At 34.8% G+C, this 17,481-nt stretch overlaps 1 protein-coding gene across 3 annotated transcripts; it reads right to left on the bottom strand.

Annotated features, from left to right (window-relative positions):
- Positions 1-1,357: 1,357 nt before the first annotated feature.
- On the bottom strand, positions 1,358-9,181 carry LOC130957908 (oxysterol-binding protein-related protein 1D). Of its 3 annotated transcripts, XR_009077296.1 has the most exons (9): positions 7,914-9,181; positions 6,818-7,174; positions 6,011-6,098; positions 5,223-5,692; positions 4,466-4,621; positions 3,977-4,285; positions 2,926-3,270; positions 2,162-2,510; positions 1,358-1,469 (listed from the first exon to the last, which is right to left on the bottom strand). XR_009077296.1 is itself a non-coding variant. In XM_057884753.1 (8 exons), the coding sequence occupies exons 1-8, from the start codon at positions 8,469-8,471 to the stop codon at positions 2,322-2,324; spliced, it is 2,472 nt and encodes an 823-aa protein (XP_057740736.1). In that variant the 5' UTR covers positions 8,472-9,181; the 3' UTR covers positions 2,019-2,321. The 3 variants fall into 3 exon arrangements, 2 of the variants coding, with proteins under 2 accessions (XP_057740736.1, XP_057740738.1); XM_057884753.1 differs by lacking the exon at positions 1,358-1,469 and having other exon boundaries at positions 2,019-2,510; XM_057884755.1 differs by lacking the exon at positions 1,358-1,469 and having other exon boundaries at positions 2,019-2,510; positions 7,931-8,083.
- Between the last annotated feature and the right edge of the window lie 8,300 nt (positions 9,182-17,481).

Here is a 17,481-nt window from a genome sequence, read left to right as displayed (position 1 = left end):
GGTTAGGTCGTCGTACGGCATCCATAGGAACTGTAAAATAATTTGTTACACAACTCTCATTTTCAATTCATTACGTTGGAAGTTGATAATGTTTTAGAGACAACTAATTAAACACTTTCACGTGCCTCATCCAATAGTAACCGGTCTAACATAAGACGCCATCGAAGGACTCGCTGCTTAAATTGATCCCTACTCTGCTGGGCCATGCCTATCAATCTGTCTCTCGGGTGGATACCACTAAGAAAATTTGTAGTAGATCCACGAGACGAGAAGCGGGGTGCATCCAGCAATTCGGTGGTATCTCGATGTGCTATAGAGCATAAGGAGTGGTACGTCCATACAAGTACAGCGGATCCCCATGATATACCGCGGCATCTTTCGAAGTCATCCAATAATGGTAGCCACCTAATATGAACCTGATTGTTTGATTTGTCGGTCATCAGGTAACCCCCGATCAGCAACAGAATGTAACATCTCGTGTACTGTCAGAGGGTGGCTACATCTGTTATAACTAGCATATGACGGACTTGATCCCGAAGCACATTGATGGAGAATGACTATTTCCTCTGCACACCCTACTACTAAGCATGAGGAGGTCTGGCACTAAGTAGCTCCTCTACCCACTCCCAGGTCGGGTGTTGGTACCATCTGTGAAAATCACGCAAGCACCCACACACTAACTCTCCATGAGTGCGTAACCCAAGGCGGTACGCAGCGTCTTGCAGGATGATGGTGCACTCACCCCAAGATAGGTGGAAAGTGTGGGTCTCTAGATGTCACCGCTCCACGAATGTAGTAATCAGGGAGTTGTCAAAAACAAAGTCCCTGAACTACACCGTGTCGTCAAACCCAGCCTCCCTCAAGTAAGGGAGAATGGCGTCCAGTGATGCAAGAGTGTAGCTCACTCGCCTGGGGAGTAGTAGGCAAGACTTCTGTTAAAAATAAAACATTTCAATAACAAATCTATTTCCATTGTAAATATTATTATTTTAAAATAAAAAAGATAAAAATAATAATAAACAATTATTTAACGTTTTAGAATAATTAACTTTAAAAAACAAACGTTTAAAAAATTTATCCAACGTCATTGCAATATGTTCAAAATTAAAATTAAAAATATAAAATTTGAATTAAATACATGCAAAATTAGGACAAACATTTAATAAATAAATTAAATTAACTAATAATTTAAATTAATTAATTAACACTTACTAATTTCTACATTACACAACCTAACAAATTTTAATAACATGACAACTTATTCTACATGTGTAACAACATTGAATCTATAAAAGTACTCTAACTATAATTACATGTTCATTTACTTAAAAGAGGAAAACAACAACACTAACCAGAAAGTCGATTGTTCCTGCAATGTGCCAAGTTTCGTTCAAGTAGTTAATGTCTCCGTCTCGTGCATTCGCGCATGCCATAAAGTTCGAGTATCTCAAAAATATCAAGAGAAACGTCTGAGAAAAGGAGAAATGAAGGTCATGGACAATGAGAACGACAAAAGAGGCAGGCGCGTCTAAACGACTAAACCTTAACTCGTTTACAATGTAAATGAAATAAGTGTATGTATATTTCGTTTACACTATAAACAAGATAATTAATGCAATGCAAATCGATAAAAACGCTTCAAATTATCTATTTCCGTAAATAAAACATTTATTTTATTTATTTAAAAAAAAATCCCACACTTAGGCCTAAGCACTTTATTTTGAAATGAATTCAGCTTCTCTCCATGTCCTTATCAAAGGTGCTGTATGAACGTAGGGAGTGTCTTATTGGAAATCTGTTTAAAAAAGAGGATTGAAAGGATCTCAAATACAAAGAAACAGAAATCAATTGAATTTCAAAATTAATTCAATTCTTGCTTTTCTTCCCATCAAAAGAAGATCATTAAGTTATAAATCAAATCAAATTCAACTCCTCAGTTCCAAAACACACCCATCGGAGGTGATAAAAGAAAAAACAAATAGATAAAAAAAGAGAAGCAAATTCTTTCACGTGCGTTTGTTTATGCAACTTTTTCGTTCCTTCTTAGCTAATGCTAGAAGCAACGATTCATGTAGAGACAGGTTACTATGTGAGAAATTAATAATTTGGTTACAAGGAACAGAATGCATCAGCAAAACTTGTTTTTAAAGGTTGATTGTACCCCAAAATGCCAGCAACAAGAACTTTTAGTAAGCTAAGACTTTTCTGATGGGAAGTTTTTTATAACTTACAACCTACATCCAAATACACAATTAGCAAAACGTGAGAGATATTTGACAGCTGTGAATAAATAAAGCGTTACTAAGCAGCAATATCAGAAGTTAGGACAGAGTAATGATAGTATCTTCAGAACATGAAGGTAAATCACAACTCTGTCCAAATATATCAGGGATTCCATCCCAACTATGCTTTTCTCTTGCTTCCCAATAGCCACCCTTGTATCGGTAAGACCCATCCTCATTCTTCTGAAACCATCTAGGCTGCCATCCTCTTTCCTGCATCTTTCTTGCCTGCATTTGTTAATCAAGCATAAGTTACAAACATGTTCAAGAAACAGAGATTTTATATGCATAAATAGCGTATTTTTCTCTTCCTTCATTTGCCTTGTTTTGAACCAATGCCACTTAGGTTAGAGCATAAGACCCTAACCATCAAGTTAGTTGGGAAGCTAGCACAAAAGAGTACAAGGATGTTTGGTTTGAGAAAACAACTCCAATTTTCATTCCTATGTTTACATTTTTTCTTCATAGAATCTTGAAAAGAGAATTTAAATAAAAAAATAAAAATAAAAATACAAACAAAACTAACCCTAAGTTCCCATATGCTTCTATGTATGGGGGAAATAAAAAAACATGATTACCACACCAGGAAAAGGTACAAAACAAAACCGTCAAAGTCTAGATCCAATGGATTCAAAATTATTACCTGTCTCTGCAACTGTTCTAGTCTTAATTTCTCTGCATTCGCCAACTCATATTCTCCATTTTCTAAATGTCTTTGATCGGGTCTCAACCTCGAGTCAGTGGGAGGTAACTTCTCTATCATGCCGGGCATTATTTCATTCAATGATATTGCAAAAGGAGAGAGGTTGTATCTTGTCTTGGTGCTGCAGTTGTCCCTTTCCCACAATAATGCAGCTTCTGTCATTGGATCATAACCTTTTGGCTTTGTAGTTGGGTCCCCAAGGACATAGTACATTGCTTCGTCCCATTTCCCAATCAACATTGCTACCTTCTCTCCGGTTCTGTTGTCTTGAACAAATCCATGGACCTGTATATATGATAAACATTTATTTCAGTCAGTCTTATATCAGCTGTTATGTTGCTAATAAAAGCAAGCTAATTGAAGCCTCATTTGGATTAGCTTCTTTTATATAAAATAACTTTTGAAAGAATGATCTTTATTTAAAAGTTTTTAAAAAGTACAAGGGATAGTGGTTAGATGTAAAATCAATTAATATTTAGGAGTAATATTAGAAGAAACATATTTGGATGTTATAAAATGTCGTTCTCTAGTGATTCTCCGTCCCAAGATAATAAATTAATTAAATCAATATTTGTTATGATTTTCTATTGATTTTGTACTTGAAATAAGATTCACCCGAACAAACTAAAAAAATAAGCATTTCTTTTATTGAAAAGGGATCTTTTTATCAAAACATTCATCATTCATGCTCTGATGCAGACAGACAGGCAAGAAAATTCTGCTGGACTTGTGTTCTTCAGGGTGACAATATATATGGTACAGCTTAATCAGACACTAGATGTCACTCGAAGATTGAGTTGCGAGAAAATAAGGAAAAGGGCTAAAGAAAGAAAAAAGAAATTGTCAAGATAATATAAAGCAAATACAGCATGAAAGAACAACTTATTTTATTTACCTAAAAAATAGGAGAGAGAGAGAGAGAGGGGGGGGGGGGGGGGGGGGGAGGGGGGATTCTGCAATCTCTATGACCTAATTATATTAATAATCCTACCTGGTGTGGGTTTCGATCTATGATAGATTGCTCTTTGAACTTCAGTTTGCAAGAGTAGTTGCCACTGCCCTTGATGCGCATTGTACCATAGTGATCACAATAAATTTTACCTAGTATGATATTGTAAATTGAAGTGGTGACCTTGCTCCATTGAAATGTTTCACCATCCTCAAACTGTAGGGTGAGGACACCCACAGGATCTAACTGAATAGAACGCCCCCAGAATTTCCCTTTCAAGTTAGAGTCCGCCCAGAACTTCCATCCTCTTCCCTCACAGTGACAAGCAACAACCATGGGATGATGACTAACCTGCAGCATGCTTCTTGTTAATAGAAAATTACAGCATAAAAATAGACACAAATCAGAGGTATTATTTTGAGATTAAATGAAGCGAGGAAACAGCAAATTTGTAAGTTTGAAGATATGTCTTTGCCTGTAAACTGAGCCACACTCAGAAATCTTGAAAAGGTAATTAGAAAATCCAGTTACCTTTTCAGAGAAGAATCTGAGACCTTTATCTGGATAGTCAGCTTCATATGTCTCCCCAAGTAGAGGATTGAAAGGTTTGCACTGCCGACCTTCAGTGGATGCATAGCCGGACACAGCAAAAGCTGCAACATTTAGGATTCTCATCAAATCATTCTCCTGCACCAAGCAAAGCCCTGAATCAAGTTATAATTTGACAAAATGCATATAGAGAATGCATTTAAATTCTAAAACCTAACATTCTTTTACTCTCTCAACTTTCTCATATCATGCAAATTCTTGGATCATTACCACTTAAAAATCAAGCTCAATTTTACAGGCCACAAAGAAAGTATGCTCAATTTTGAAAGTGTCTTGTAAAAGAAGCCTCAGCCTATTCTCTAACTAGAATCCAATCTGCTCAAGCCTCCAAAATCAATAATAGATCACAGACTAGATCAGGGTGTCATAGTCAAATTTGTTCTGGAAACCAACTTAAGCTTCTTTTTTTTAATCTATTAACAGTGGCAAGCCACCATACATATAAAAGGTAAACATACATTATTGCCTCTTTTTCCTAACTAGTTGGAAGAATTACAAATACAATAGCTGGAACACGTTGATCACGTGTCTTATCAAGCTTTATTAGATGTTCAAATCTTTGTAACCATCAATGTCCCTAAATTTAACTAAACATCTTATATACATTGATAAAATGAAACAAGGATATCATGCTTTTAAAAATGCTTGTCAAGAAGTAAAGGACAGCTGAGAATCTGACCTGCTTTCCCCATTCCAATGCTCTATCAACTAGATATGAATACTCCAAATCTTCAAAACACTTTTGCAATGAAGAGAGCGGTTCATTAAAATACACAGGGAGACAAACTCCTGAAAGATCCTTCCCAATATTGTCTTTAATAATTGACCACAAACCAACAGGCCTCTCTTTTTCTTTTGGCTCTGGTAAGTTATCCCTTCTTCTGACATATGGATAGCTTACATCTTTGATTCCCTTCCCAAACCCATGCAAACCGTCAGAAAGTAAACAATCTCTATCATGTATGCTTGCATTTGTCATACCCTCCCTACTTCGATAAGAAGCACTTCTTAAGGCATCTGAACACAAAAACTCATTTGTGTCAAAAAATGCACCATCATCATCATCAGTTTCAACATCTGCTCCGTCTTGACTTTCATTATCCGCTACTGAATCAGTAGCACTGCCCTCCGACATGACAGAATAGAAATCTGAGACATGAACGGTTGAAAAAGTAAGTACATTGCTGACAATATAGAAACTAACAAACAACCAGTAAGTAAAGCAGGATAAAGAAACTTTTTTAACTTCCTAGAGCTCCTCCATACATGATACAACCACCCAAAAGTCAATGTCTTTACCATGGTTTCACTTAAGTGCAAGAACTTTTCGGTTGATTGGCAGTCTCTCAATCTAAATAATGTTGAGATTGACAAATTTAGCGTGAACTAAGAAGTGTATGATCAAATTAAAAAAATATGACAAAGGAATATTGGCAAGTGTATGATCAAATTTAACAGCCTACGCACCACTAAATCTTCTGTTCCCTTGTCCACAATATGATTCACGCTCCTTTGTTTCATCCACTACAGTAGTTTCCAACTCTATTTTCTCTGTCTGCATTAATTAATTTTAATAGATAAGTCAAACTCTTGACACAGCATATACAGGAGCAAAATTACGTAAGTTTAGTAAATTCCTTCAAAAATGTCAAAGCACCAATAGCATGTTCAGTGCCAGGGCCACAATTGAAAATAACTAATCAATAAACAAAATTAAGAAAATAAAATCAAGAGTTTGCCTTTAAAAATGAGTGATTCAGTGTGTTTTCTCAAGCCAATGATAAGAGAAATATAGTATTTGAAATTCAGGAATTCAGAAACATTACATTACGCCAAGAGAAGGTTCAAATAGTATATACCTTTTTTTAAAGATCCCTAAAATTAAAAAAAAAAGGCTACAGCCTCAAATAATATATAGTAATCTGCAGGATGGTTTATGTAGCAAACAATACATCATAAAAGAAAATAGTTATACTAAAAACCTAATGCGCTTTTATATTTACCTAAAATGCTAGAAGGCTAATGTAGAATTCAAAGAAAAGTAATTAGTAAAAACCCAATGTCTAATTTGTTGTGATATTTAAAATTTAAATTTAATAATTATAAGCTAGACAGGAGGAACCAGGGAAAAGTCAAAAATCAAAATACAAAGGAAATGGTTTGATGGCCGGCTAACCACTGTATTTTTACAACCATCCAAAATGGGAGTTCAATCATATATCTGAAGTTAGGAGATGCTGTTCCTAGACGTGCTCCAAAAGGTTAGACAGATACCTCTAGTTGTTTTAAGGTGTCCAGCAACATTATATGTTTCTGCTGAAGAAACTTCAATTTGCCTTGAAGATAAGAGACTTCGGAGAGCATAATAGACTCGCAGTCATTAATAACTGCCTCACTTATGCCTTCCTCTGACAATCGAGATCGCAGCTTCTCAGTTGAAACTACAATATCTTCTGGAGTTGCAAGATCACTACTTGTTAGAGCTCTAGGAAAAAGATCTTTCGTGGACTGCAGGGCCTCAATCCACATAGCTCTGTCTTCTCTAGATACACACCTCAAGTGTAGAGTTTTTGTCCCGGTAAATATGGATAGCCGCTTATCATCAGATTTGCTAGCCCGAACCGAAGAAACCTGTGAACAAGGCCATTCAAATTTAGCACATGCCACAAGATAACCAAGGTGAGTTCATGTTAAAAAAAATGGATATACACTGGCACATTTTTATCCATGGTACAAGCGCAAGAATGGAATCACAAGCCCCAAAATATTTCAGCATAAATTTAGCGAAAGATACAACTTAACCAGTTTTGTCAATTTAAGGCATACATAATTGATTTTGGCTAAAAAAAGGGGTTAGGACCAATTTAATCAATATTTCAAATACGTCACTTCCTTATATTGATAGTGCAAAGTGCAAACATAAATAAAAATTGTATATTTTAAGACACGGTTCAAAAGGGGATCCACGTTTGCAAAGCAACCACAAAAAACACAATGTGCATGCGTCAGTAACAAATTTTTCGCCTAATACCCCTGCGTCAATCACGATGCTTGAAATTAACATCACTATCATCCTAAATACACTGATATCGCTATCACCCATTTCACGCTTCTTGCAATTTTTTTCTTTCAAGCAAATTGAACCATGCAGCATGGCAAATTTCAAAAACGAAAAAGGCCTTCGCAGTTCAGACTTCATACACAAAAGTGACAAAACCAAAGCTGATAGTTCCAATTTGTAAAGACACTCGTCAAATTCATTGAAGCAAATAAAAACAAACTTAAAAAAATGCGAATCACGCAAGACCTTTCACGATCACACAGATTGCAAGTGTGGTTAGGTTTTTGCTAAACGTAATAGAAAACAAACCTTCAAGTGTATCTCACCGAAGGGCTTGCATTGCTTAGTAGAGTTGCCACCACTAACTCCTGCTACTCGATTCAGGCTCCAATTGTTCTTCTTCACGAACTTCGATGACTCCTCGCCGATCACTCTCACGCTCCGGTCCCTCGCTGGGCTCACCACGATCTTATCCGGACCATGAATCTTGTAGTACGAAAGCACTCCATCCTCCAGCACGAACCACCTCGACCTCCACCCTTTCCCGTAGTTCACCCACTTGTACAAGATTCCGGCCACGCTTCCGGCCACTCCGTTCCCGCCACCGAACACCTTCGACTCCCGGGGCTCCGCCGTCGTCGTTGACAAATCCTCCTCTTCGCCGCGGTTCCCGCCGGAAGACGACTTCAGAGAATCGCCACCGCCATGAGAGGAATCCGGCGCAGAGGAGCTCGATTTGGAGCCGCCGTTCACCGTCCTGACCGACGCATCGAGCCCTAGCTGGCAGTGAGTTGGCGATTTCGTCGCTACGGGATTCGCCCTGTCCCGATCGATCGAAACCGGAGCAATGCAGCACAAAGGATTCATCGTTCTCACAAATTAGAAGAAAAGCACCAACGCATGATCGAGAGCAAGAACCAGTGAAGCAACGAAACCAGAGAAGAAGAAGAAGAATCCCCGATTCGTCGAATGAGTAGACTCGGAGTTTCGTCGATTGAGATCGGAGAAAAAGAAACGCTGGAACTGATCGGAAGAGAAACGAAACGTTTCGGGTCCGAATAGCAAAAGAAACGTTCTTTTCTTTATTTTAGGTTTTTTTTTGTTTTTTCTGTTTTGTTCTGGTTCAGTAGAGAAGACGAAGAAGAAGAGAAAGGAAAGGGAGTGAGGTACAGTTGTTGTGGCAGGCTATAAAGAGCTGAACCACTACTACACACTGCCCACTCAGATCCATTTAAGTCACTCACACACACACTTCTCACTCAGTAAATTTTATCAGTACATAGATGGCATAGCTTAGCATAGCAATGTCCTTGCCTTGTTTCGTTTTGCGTTGTGAAGTGTGTGTGTGTGTGTGAGAGAGAGAGAGAGTGTGTGAGTGTGTTTTTTGTGTGTGACTGTGTCACCTTTCTTTCACTCTTTCTTCCATTTTCCATTCCCATTTCACAAAATATAAAGGTTCTAAGCCATACCGCCAACTATAAAACCATGCCATTCAATTAATGCATGGTTCGTGTTTGGTTCGGATTCCCTTCTGTTCCGGTTCATTATTCAATTCAATTAAAGAAAGAAAATAAATAAATAAATAAATGGGATTTGCGTTTTATGTGAGTTTTGTACTTGCGAATTGTGATGTTAAGCTTTTTTTTTTTTTCAGAGAGAGAGAGAGAGAGAACCTTTTTAGGCATGATTGTAAGAGGAGACAGCTAACGTGCGCACTTTATGCGCAGGTAACTGAGGTAAGTGTGTTTTTGTGGGGTGGGGAAGGCAGTGTCCGTTGGGTGAGGGGAAGACCCTCTTTTTTTCTTTGGGCCAGGCCCATGGCCATGATGAAAGGGGCTGGATTGACTTTCTTACCCTGGGGTGTTCCCCCAGCTTAGTGGTGTTGATTGCGATGTGTGTGAGGATGTCTCGGTCATTTCGTGTGGCTGAAAGCGATTGTAGAACGATGGGTTTGGGTTGGGGTTGGATATCCGTTGGGGTCGAAATGTGGGGGGAACTTTTGGTTATGGTAATTAATTAAAAAATATTTATGATGCTACTATGGCACTATGTTAAATAAATTTAATTTGATATACTAATAGTTAAAAATGTTTTGTAAAATTATTTAAATTTATTCTTTTAGATAATTATTTATATAATAAATACGAAAAATATTTATTTTTATTGACATAACAAAGTAAGAATATATAATTATATGCATATATAAAATATGTATGAACTAACAATGTATAAAATTATGTTGCATTACATGATATGGCCCTACGTGGTTGGTTTTGATCAATCTGTTATTGGTAGATATAATATCACATTATCACACTAGATAAGTAGATATCTATCATGGGATATGATGGATAACACTTAACAGGTTATGTATGTTGTGGCGTTGACCAGTTGTATTTGGATTCAATCGTTGTCATTAGATTAAATGACTTTCGGAGTTTTGACCTAAAATTTGTACTATGATTTTCATTAATATTATTTGTTGAAAAGATAACATGCACATACCAAAATTAACTATTACATATTTATATATAAATATATATTTATTAACTCATTTTTAATATATTTTTATATTTTAATATATATTTTATTTCAATAACTAATTTAATGGCTAATTTTTATATATACGTATCATAGTTATGCTTTATTCCCTTACTTGATTTCTTTTTAGCTTTATTATACCAATTACCAAATAGTTAGATTAGGTTCTTGTGCAATGTCACAAAAATTTCTGTTAAATTTATGTTTTTGTTAAAAAAATTTTAAAATTTGTTTTTTTATTAATCAATCTAATTTATATATATTCTATATATTATTCAATATATATTATATTTTTGTATAAATATTTTTCAATAATTATAAAAAAATATAAATTTATAAAAAATAAATATTGTCACTCCTATTTTATTTTTTATTTTGCAAATTTATGCAAATATACAATGACAAAAATAATCATATGTGGAGAGGCGTTATAAAAAATAGAAGAAACATTTTCATTTTCTAAATTTGTATTACAATATAATTAATAAAATTCAACATGTTACAACACAAAAGTATAACTATAAATTAAATTATACCAAGATTAGTCCAATTGAATCACATGCCATTGTAAACTAGAAGTTTACTAGTCCAAATGAATTCATAACTTGGCACAATCGATTCGATCATCTGGGAACAACCATGATGCGGAGAATTATTGAAAACTCCCATGGACATTCATTATAAAGAACCAGAAGATTCTAAATCTAGTGAATTTTGATGTGCTGCAAGTTTTTAAGGGAAGTTAATTTTAAGGCCATTACCAGTAAAGATTGAATTTGAGTCCCCTGAATTTCTAGAAAGGATTCAAGGCAATATATATGGACATATTCATCCACCATGTGGATCTTTTAGATATTTTATGGTTCTAATAGACGCATCTTCGAGATGGTCACATGCGTGCTTATTGTCTTCTCGCAACCTGGCGTTTGTGAGATTACTTGCTCAAATTATTCGATTAAAAGCACAATTTTCAGAAAATCCAATCAAAGTAATTCGTCTTGATAATGCTGGTGAATTTACTTCCCAAGCCTTTTATGCTTATTGTATGACTAATGGAATAAGTGTTGAACATCCAGTAGCTCATGTTTACACACAAAATGGGTTAGCAGAATCACTTATTAAATACATCCAATTGATTGCTAGACCCTTACTTATGAGAACAAATCTCCCAACCTCGGCTTGGGGCATGCTATTTTACATGCCGCAGCACCTATTCGTTTGAGACTAACGAGTTACTATCAGTTTTCTATTATGCAATTAGCTTTTGGCTAACAGCCAAATGTTTCCCATTTAAGAATATTTGGGTGTGCGAGATATGTTCCCATTGCATCACCTTCTCGCACCAAAATGGGACCCCAAAGAAAATTGGGGATATATGTTGGATATGATTCTCCCTCTATAGTAAGGTATCTTGAGATACAAAGTAGGGATGTATTTAAAATCCGATTTGCGGATTGTCATTTTGATGAATTAAAATTTCCAACATTAGGGGACAGAATAAGCTTTTTGAAAAGGAATTTAATTGGAATGCATTGTCGTTGATGCATTTAGATCCTCGATCAAGGCAAAGTGAACTAGAAGTTCAAAAGATTATACATTTGCAAAGAATAGCAAATGAATTGCCTGATGCATTTTTCGATAGAAAAACTAAATCTTATATACTAGCAAAAAATGCCCCAATGCGAATTGATGTTCCAATTGGACAAATTACCACCGAAGTAAATACACGCTAGAAGCGTGGTAGGCCTGTCGCTTTCAAAGATAAAAATTCTCGAAAAAAAGAGGTAAATACTATTCCTATTGAAATAGACATAGTAAAGACACTTGCAGTTGTCCAAAATTTTGATATAGTTTTAATGCCAGAAGGCATTCAGGTACTTGAAAATTGTGAAAATAATGAGATCTCAATAAATTATATCTTTACAGGAGAGAAATGGGACCAAAATAAGACAATTATCAATGAAATATTTGCATATAATGTGGTATTAAATATCATGCATGAAAATAAGGATCTTGAGCCAAGATCAGTCGAAGAATGTCGACAAATGAATGATTGGCCAAAATGGGAAGAAGCCATGAAGGTCGAGTTAGACTCACTTGTAAAATGTGAAGTTTTTAGACCTGTAGTCCGTACACCAGAAGATGTAAAATCTGTTAGATACCGATGGGTATTTGTGAGAAAACGAAATGAGAAAAATGACATTGTATACTACAAAGCTCGACTTGTGGCACAAAGTTTTTCACAAAGGCTCGGTATAGATTATGAAGAAACATATTCCCCTGTAGTGGATGCAATAACATTGCGTTATTTGGTCATTTTATTCGCATATCATAAACTGCATATGCATTTAATAGATGTGGTAATAGCCTACTTATACGGCGCATTAGATCGTGATATCTATATGAAAGTCCCTGAAGGACTAAAGATATCTAAACCATCTAATGAATATTCACAGGGATTATACTCAGTTAAATTGTAAAGATCTTTATATGGTCTGAAACAATTTGGACGAATGTGGTATAATCGTATTACTGAGTATCTGGCCAAAAACAAATTCAAGAATGATTATATCTGCCCATATGTTTTCATAAAGAAATGTGCATATGGGTTCATTATAATTGCTGTGTACATTGATGATTTACATATCATTGGAATTCCTGCAGAGATTCCAACAATTATAAAAACTCTAAAAGAAAAGTTTGAGATGAAAGATCTTGGAAAAACTAAATTTTGTCTCGGCCTGCAGATCAAGCATACAAAAAATGGGATCTTTATTCATCAAACAACATACACAGAGAAGATCTTGAAGAGGTTTTATATGGATAAGTCACATCCATTAAGTACCTCAATGGTCATAAGGTATTTAGATGTGGAAAAAGATCATTTCCGTCCTAAAGAAGAAAATGAAGATATCCTTGGTCGTGAAGTACTATATCTTAGTGCCATTGGAGCACTAATGTATCTTCCTAATAACATACGACCCGATATATCATTTGCTGTGAACTTACTAGTAAGGTATAATTTCTCTCCAACCAGAAGATATTGGAGTGGAATCAAATAAATCTTTCGATATCTTCATGGAACAGTTGATATGGGGTTGTTTTATCCATATGGATCCAAGTCACAATTAGTTGGCTATACAAATGTTGGATACTTGTCTGATCCACATAAAGGGAGATCTCAAACAGAATACCTATTTACATATGGTGGTACAGCTATATCATGAAAGTCCACAAAATAGACGATTGCGGCAACATCCTCTAATCATGTTGAAATACTAGCGATACATGAAGTAAGTCGCGAGTGTTTTTGGCTCAGGAGTTTGATCCAATATATTTTGTCATCATGTGGATTGATTGATCATAAGATAGCTCCAACTGTCCTGTTTGAAGATAATACATGTATTGCTCAACTTAAAGGTGGATACATTAAAGATGATAGAACAAAGCATATTTCTCCAAAATTCTTCTTTACTCATGACCTTCAAAATCAAGGGACAATTAATGTCCAACAAATCCACTCAAGTGACAATCTGGCAGATTTATTTATAAAGTTACTCCCAAAATTCTCCTTTGAAAGATTGGTACATGAGATTGGGATGCACTGATTTCGAGACATTAAATGATGTCGACAAGAGGGGGAGACTGTACTCTTTTTTTCTTGGTCAAGTTTTTTTCCATTGGATTTTTCTTGACAAGGTTTTTAATGAGGCAATCCCATCACAAAGGATTTTGTATTCTTTTTCCTTCACTAAATTTTTTTTCATTGGATTTTCTTTAGTAAGATTTTAACGAGGCATAATCCTAAACGGTCATCCAATGGAGAGTGTTGTGATAAGAATATGAGGTGGATGCCCATTTTATGATATGGGCGGTTGAAGTTTTTAAGAGAGAGATTTGAGATTATTACGAAGACCAATCTTTAATAAATGTTGAATTTGTACACATATAAATAACGCTTCATAGCCTGAGATACAACACACAATCATCAATAAAACATTTTCTCTTCCTCTACGTACAATATAAAGCTCTTCTTTCTTTCTCTTTTCATATACGACAAATACAATATTAATATATATAAATTATCGTTATGATAGGATATTAATATTAGTGAATATTAATAGTAGAGTCTTCTTCTTATACTTCTTTATTTATCTTTTTTATTTATTTATTTTACAACATATACAATAATCTCAAATTATCAAAATATGCGGAAGGTTCATCAATAAATGTGTGTTATTTATCATTTACTTAGTATTTGAGGAATTGCAAATAAGTCTCGTAGCAGAGTTGAGACTTATAACATAGATGACGAAAAATAAAACATTTTTAATATGACAATACCTTATACTATTCTTTTTTTCATTTCATAAATAGTAAAATAAAAATACTTTTCCTCGTTATGAGATCAGAATCCCAGAAAAAGGACAAGAAATGCAACTTTATTGTGTTCATGCTGTTGGATTCTTTCAAAAAACTACTGCCCAAGTTTTCAGTTTATCAGTGTCACCCGTTGAATTTAAAGATGTCATTGCAATTCATTGATTCATGAAGAATGCACTTTCCGCCAACATACACCTTTGCTTTGTAATTTCAACATATATTCATATTCTTATTTCTATAACTGACCATATTTTTCTCCATATGAATAAATAACACGTAGTTTTTTAGTAGAGTTTTAATATTTTTTGGTGGAGATAAATAACACGCAATTGTTGATAAATCTTTATATTTTGATAGTTTCTTATATACTATACTAATTATCTTAATTTATTTATTAAATATATTTTAATAAAAATTAAAGATAATAGCTATAAGATAGCGTTTAGAAAAGAGATTGAAACTGAAATAAGTCCCAATATCATGTTTGATGTAAAATATATAGAACTAAGTTATGTTTCAATATCCTTTTTTATTTGAGATAAAATAGAGACTAAAATATTTAAAATTACTAAAATATCTTTATTAATTAAAAAAATAAAAAACCTAAACCAGCCACACTTTTCCTTTCCTTCTACTCTCTCTCTCTCTCTCTCTCTCTCTCTCTCTCTCTCTCTCTCTCTCTCTCTCTCTCTCTCTCTCTATGCCGTCATCGTCGCCTTCACCGTTTGCGAGCTTTGCTGTTCGTCGTCGCTGATGGTGGGAAGCTTACTGTTTTTCTCTATTTCACTTTTGCTTTGTTGTTCTGTTGTGTTGTGTTGTGTTGTGTTGACTTTTAGGTTGTATTGTGTTAGATCTATTTTTACTTGCTGCTATATTGATTTCAAAGAGTGGGATGATAGCTACAGAAAAACATGGGGGAGGTAATGGTTGGAAGAGAAGGGGACGATGTTATCCGTAGAAGGGATGGAGGATGGTGGCTGTGGGAGGGTAGAATTGGAATTTGAAATGATGAATGAGGGTATTTTCGAAAAAAATGTTATCAAAGTTCTAATCTCTGTCTTCGAAATTTCAGTTTCCTATGTTCCGACTTTTTGAAGGTATAGTGTTTGGAAGAGAGACAGAGACTGAAATAAGTCTCAGTATTGTGTTTGGTATAAAGTAGGAGACAGAGATTGAAATAAGAATGAAGTTCTAATTTAATTTGTACAAAAGATAAAGTTGGAATTAATTAATTAAAATAGGAGTATTTTAGGTATAAAATGTTATTAAAATTTCAGTCTCTGTCTCCAAAAATTTCAGTCCATTGTGTCCCCACTTTTTGGAGATGCTGAAATACTAAAATTTTGGAGACAGAGACTGAAATTTTAGTACCAATTTTTGGACCAACAAACTTGATACTGAGTCCCAATCTTCCATTCTCTATCCCAATATCTCAAAACAAACGCTATCAAAGAGATTGAAATTTTGGAGACGGAGACTGAATACAATACTCAGTCTCTGGCCACCAAATACAATACTGACTCTCAGTCTCTCAGTCTCAGTCCTAGTCTCCTTACCAAACGCTACCTAATGTATTCTCATATAAATTAATAACTATAAATATGTTATCTGCATATCATTTATTAAGTATATTTAATCTTAACCATTTAAATCAATTCAATGGTTATAAATACATTCTAACATTCTCATGTAAAAATTTTATTTTCATAATATATTTATATATTTTTTATTAAAGTAAAATTTACAACATTGATGTTTAGTAAATTTGACTTTAGGATTTTTAGGTGCTCCACGAGGATTTTGTGCTCCTTTTAATTTTTTGCTTTTTTTTATAGATAGCTACAATTTGTCGTTGGCATGGGGACCTGAGGTGGGGTAGAGAGGGATGAGACTGCGAGTAGTGATGGTGAATGAGATATTGCGGTTATTGTGAAGGAAGAGGATAAGGAAAGAAAGGGAGACATGTGAAAAATAGCTTGATTGGATAAATTTTTGCAGATAAGAGGTTCTCTATAGGCACCATAAAAAATGTTCTTAGGGCGATTTGAAAAAAAACAAAGGGATTCATAGTGGTAGATAGAGAAAAAAATCAATCTTAGTTCTTCTTCGAGTCAGAAATGGAATTGATGCGCATAGAAAAAGGATCTCTTAGTTGTTTAAAGATTACGTCCTTCATGTGAGAAGATAGAAGAAGGGTAATCAGATAGATACGGAATTAATCTAATCCATCCCAATTTGGCTCCAGCTATGAAAGTTGGTAGGAAATTGGCGAGTAAGGTGGGTAAAATACAAGAGATTGGATTCTATGAAGTCGGGGATGAATCTCGGATCATAAAAGTAAAGGTGGAATTGAACAGCAACCAAATAGTGTCCCAAGAGATATGAGAGTACTTTCTTGGAATTGTCGGGATTTGGAGAGACCCCTGATATTCCATAATCTCAAAGGGATGTGTAGATCTCACTCCCCCAAAGTTAGTTTTATCTTTTAAATAAAGAACTAACCTCACCAGGTAAAAAAGAAGTTGAGAGCGTGTGATTTTATGAACTAGTTCCTTTGTAATCCAATAAAGGTTACGGGTGGCATTGCACTTGAATGGAAAGAAGGAATTAACGTGGATGTAATTGACTCAAGTTTTTGTGGTTGTTAGAGTTTATGATGATTTAAAATAAGAGGTATGGGTCTAATTGGAGTCCACTTCAGCTACTTTAAATAGATTTGGGCACAACAATTTGAATTTGTTACTTGAGTGATGCAATTTTTTAGGATAAAGATATAATTCTTGAAGATTTTAATGCTGTTGAAAATCTTCAAAAAAATGGGAGACAATGTAATCTCAGATTCAGCAATGACAACTTTCAATAATTTCATAAATGGGAACAATTTGGTGGATCTTGAGATGGTGGAACAACCTTTACTTGATCAAACAAAATAAGAGGTCAAGAATTAATTCAA

Source organism: Arachis stenosperma, chromosome 10 (assembly GCF_014773155.1).
Source record: "Arachis stenosperma cultivar V10309 chromosome 10, arast.V10309.gnm1.PFL2, whole genome shotgun sequence".
NCBI classification, from domain to species: Eukaryota; Viridiplantae; Streptophyta; class Magnoliopsida; order Fabales; family Fabaceae; genus Arachis; species Arachis stenosperma.
This window is presented reverse-complemented; position numbering and strand designations above follow the sequence as displayed.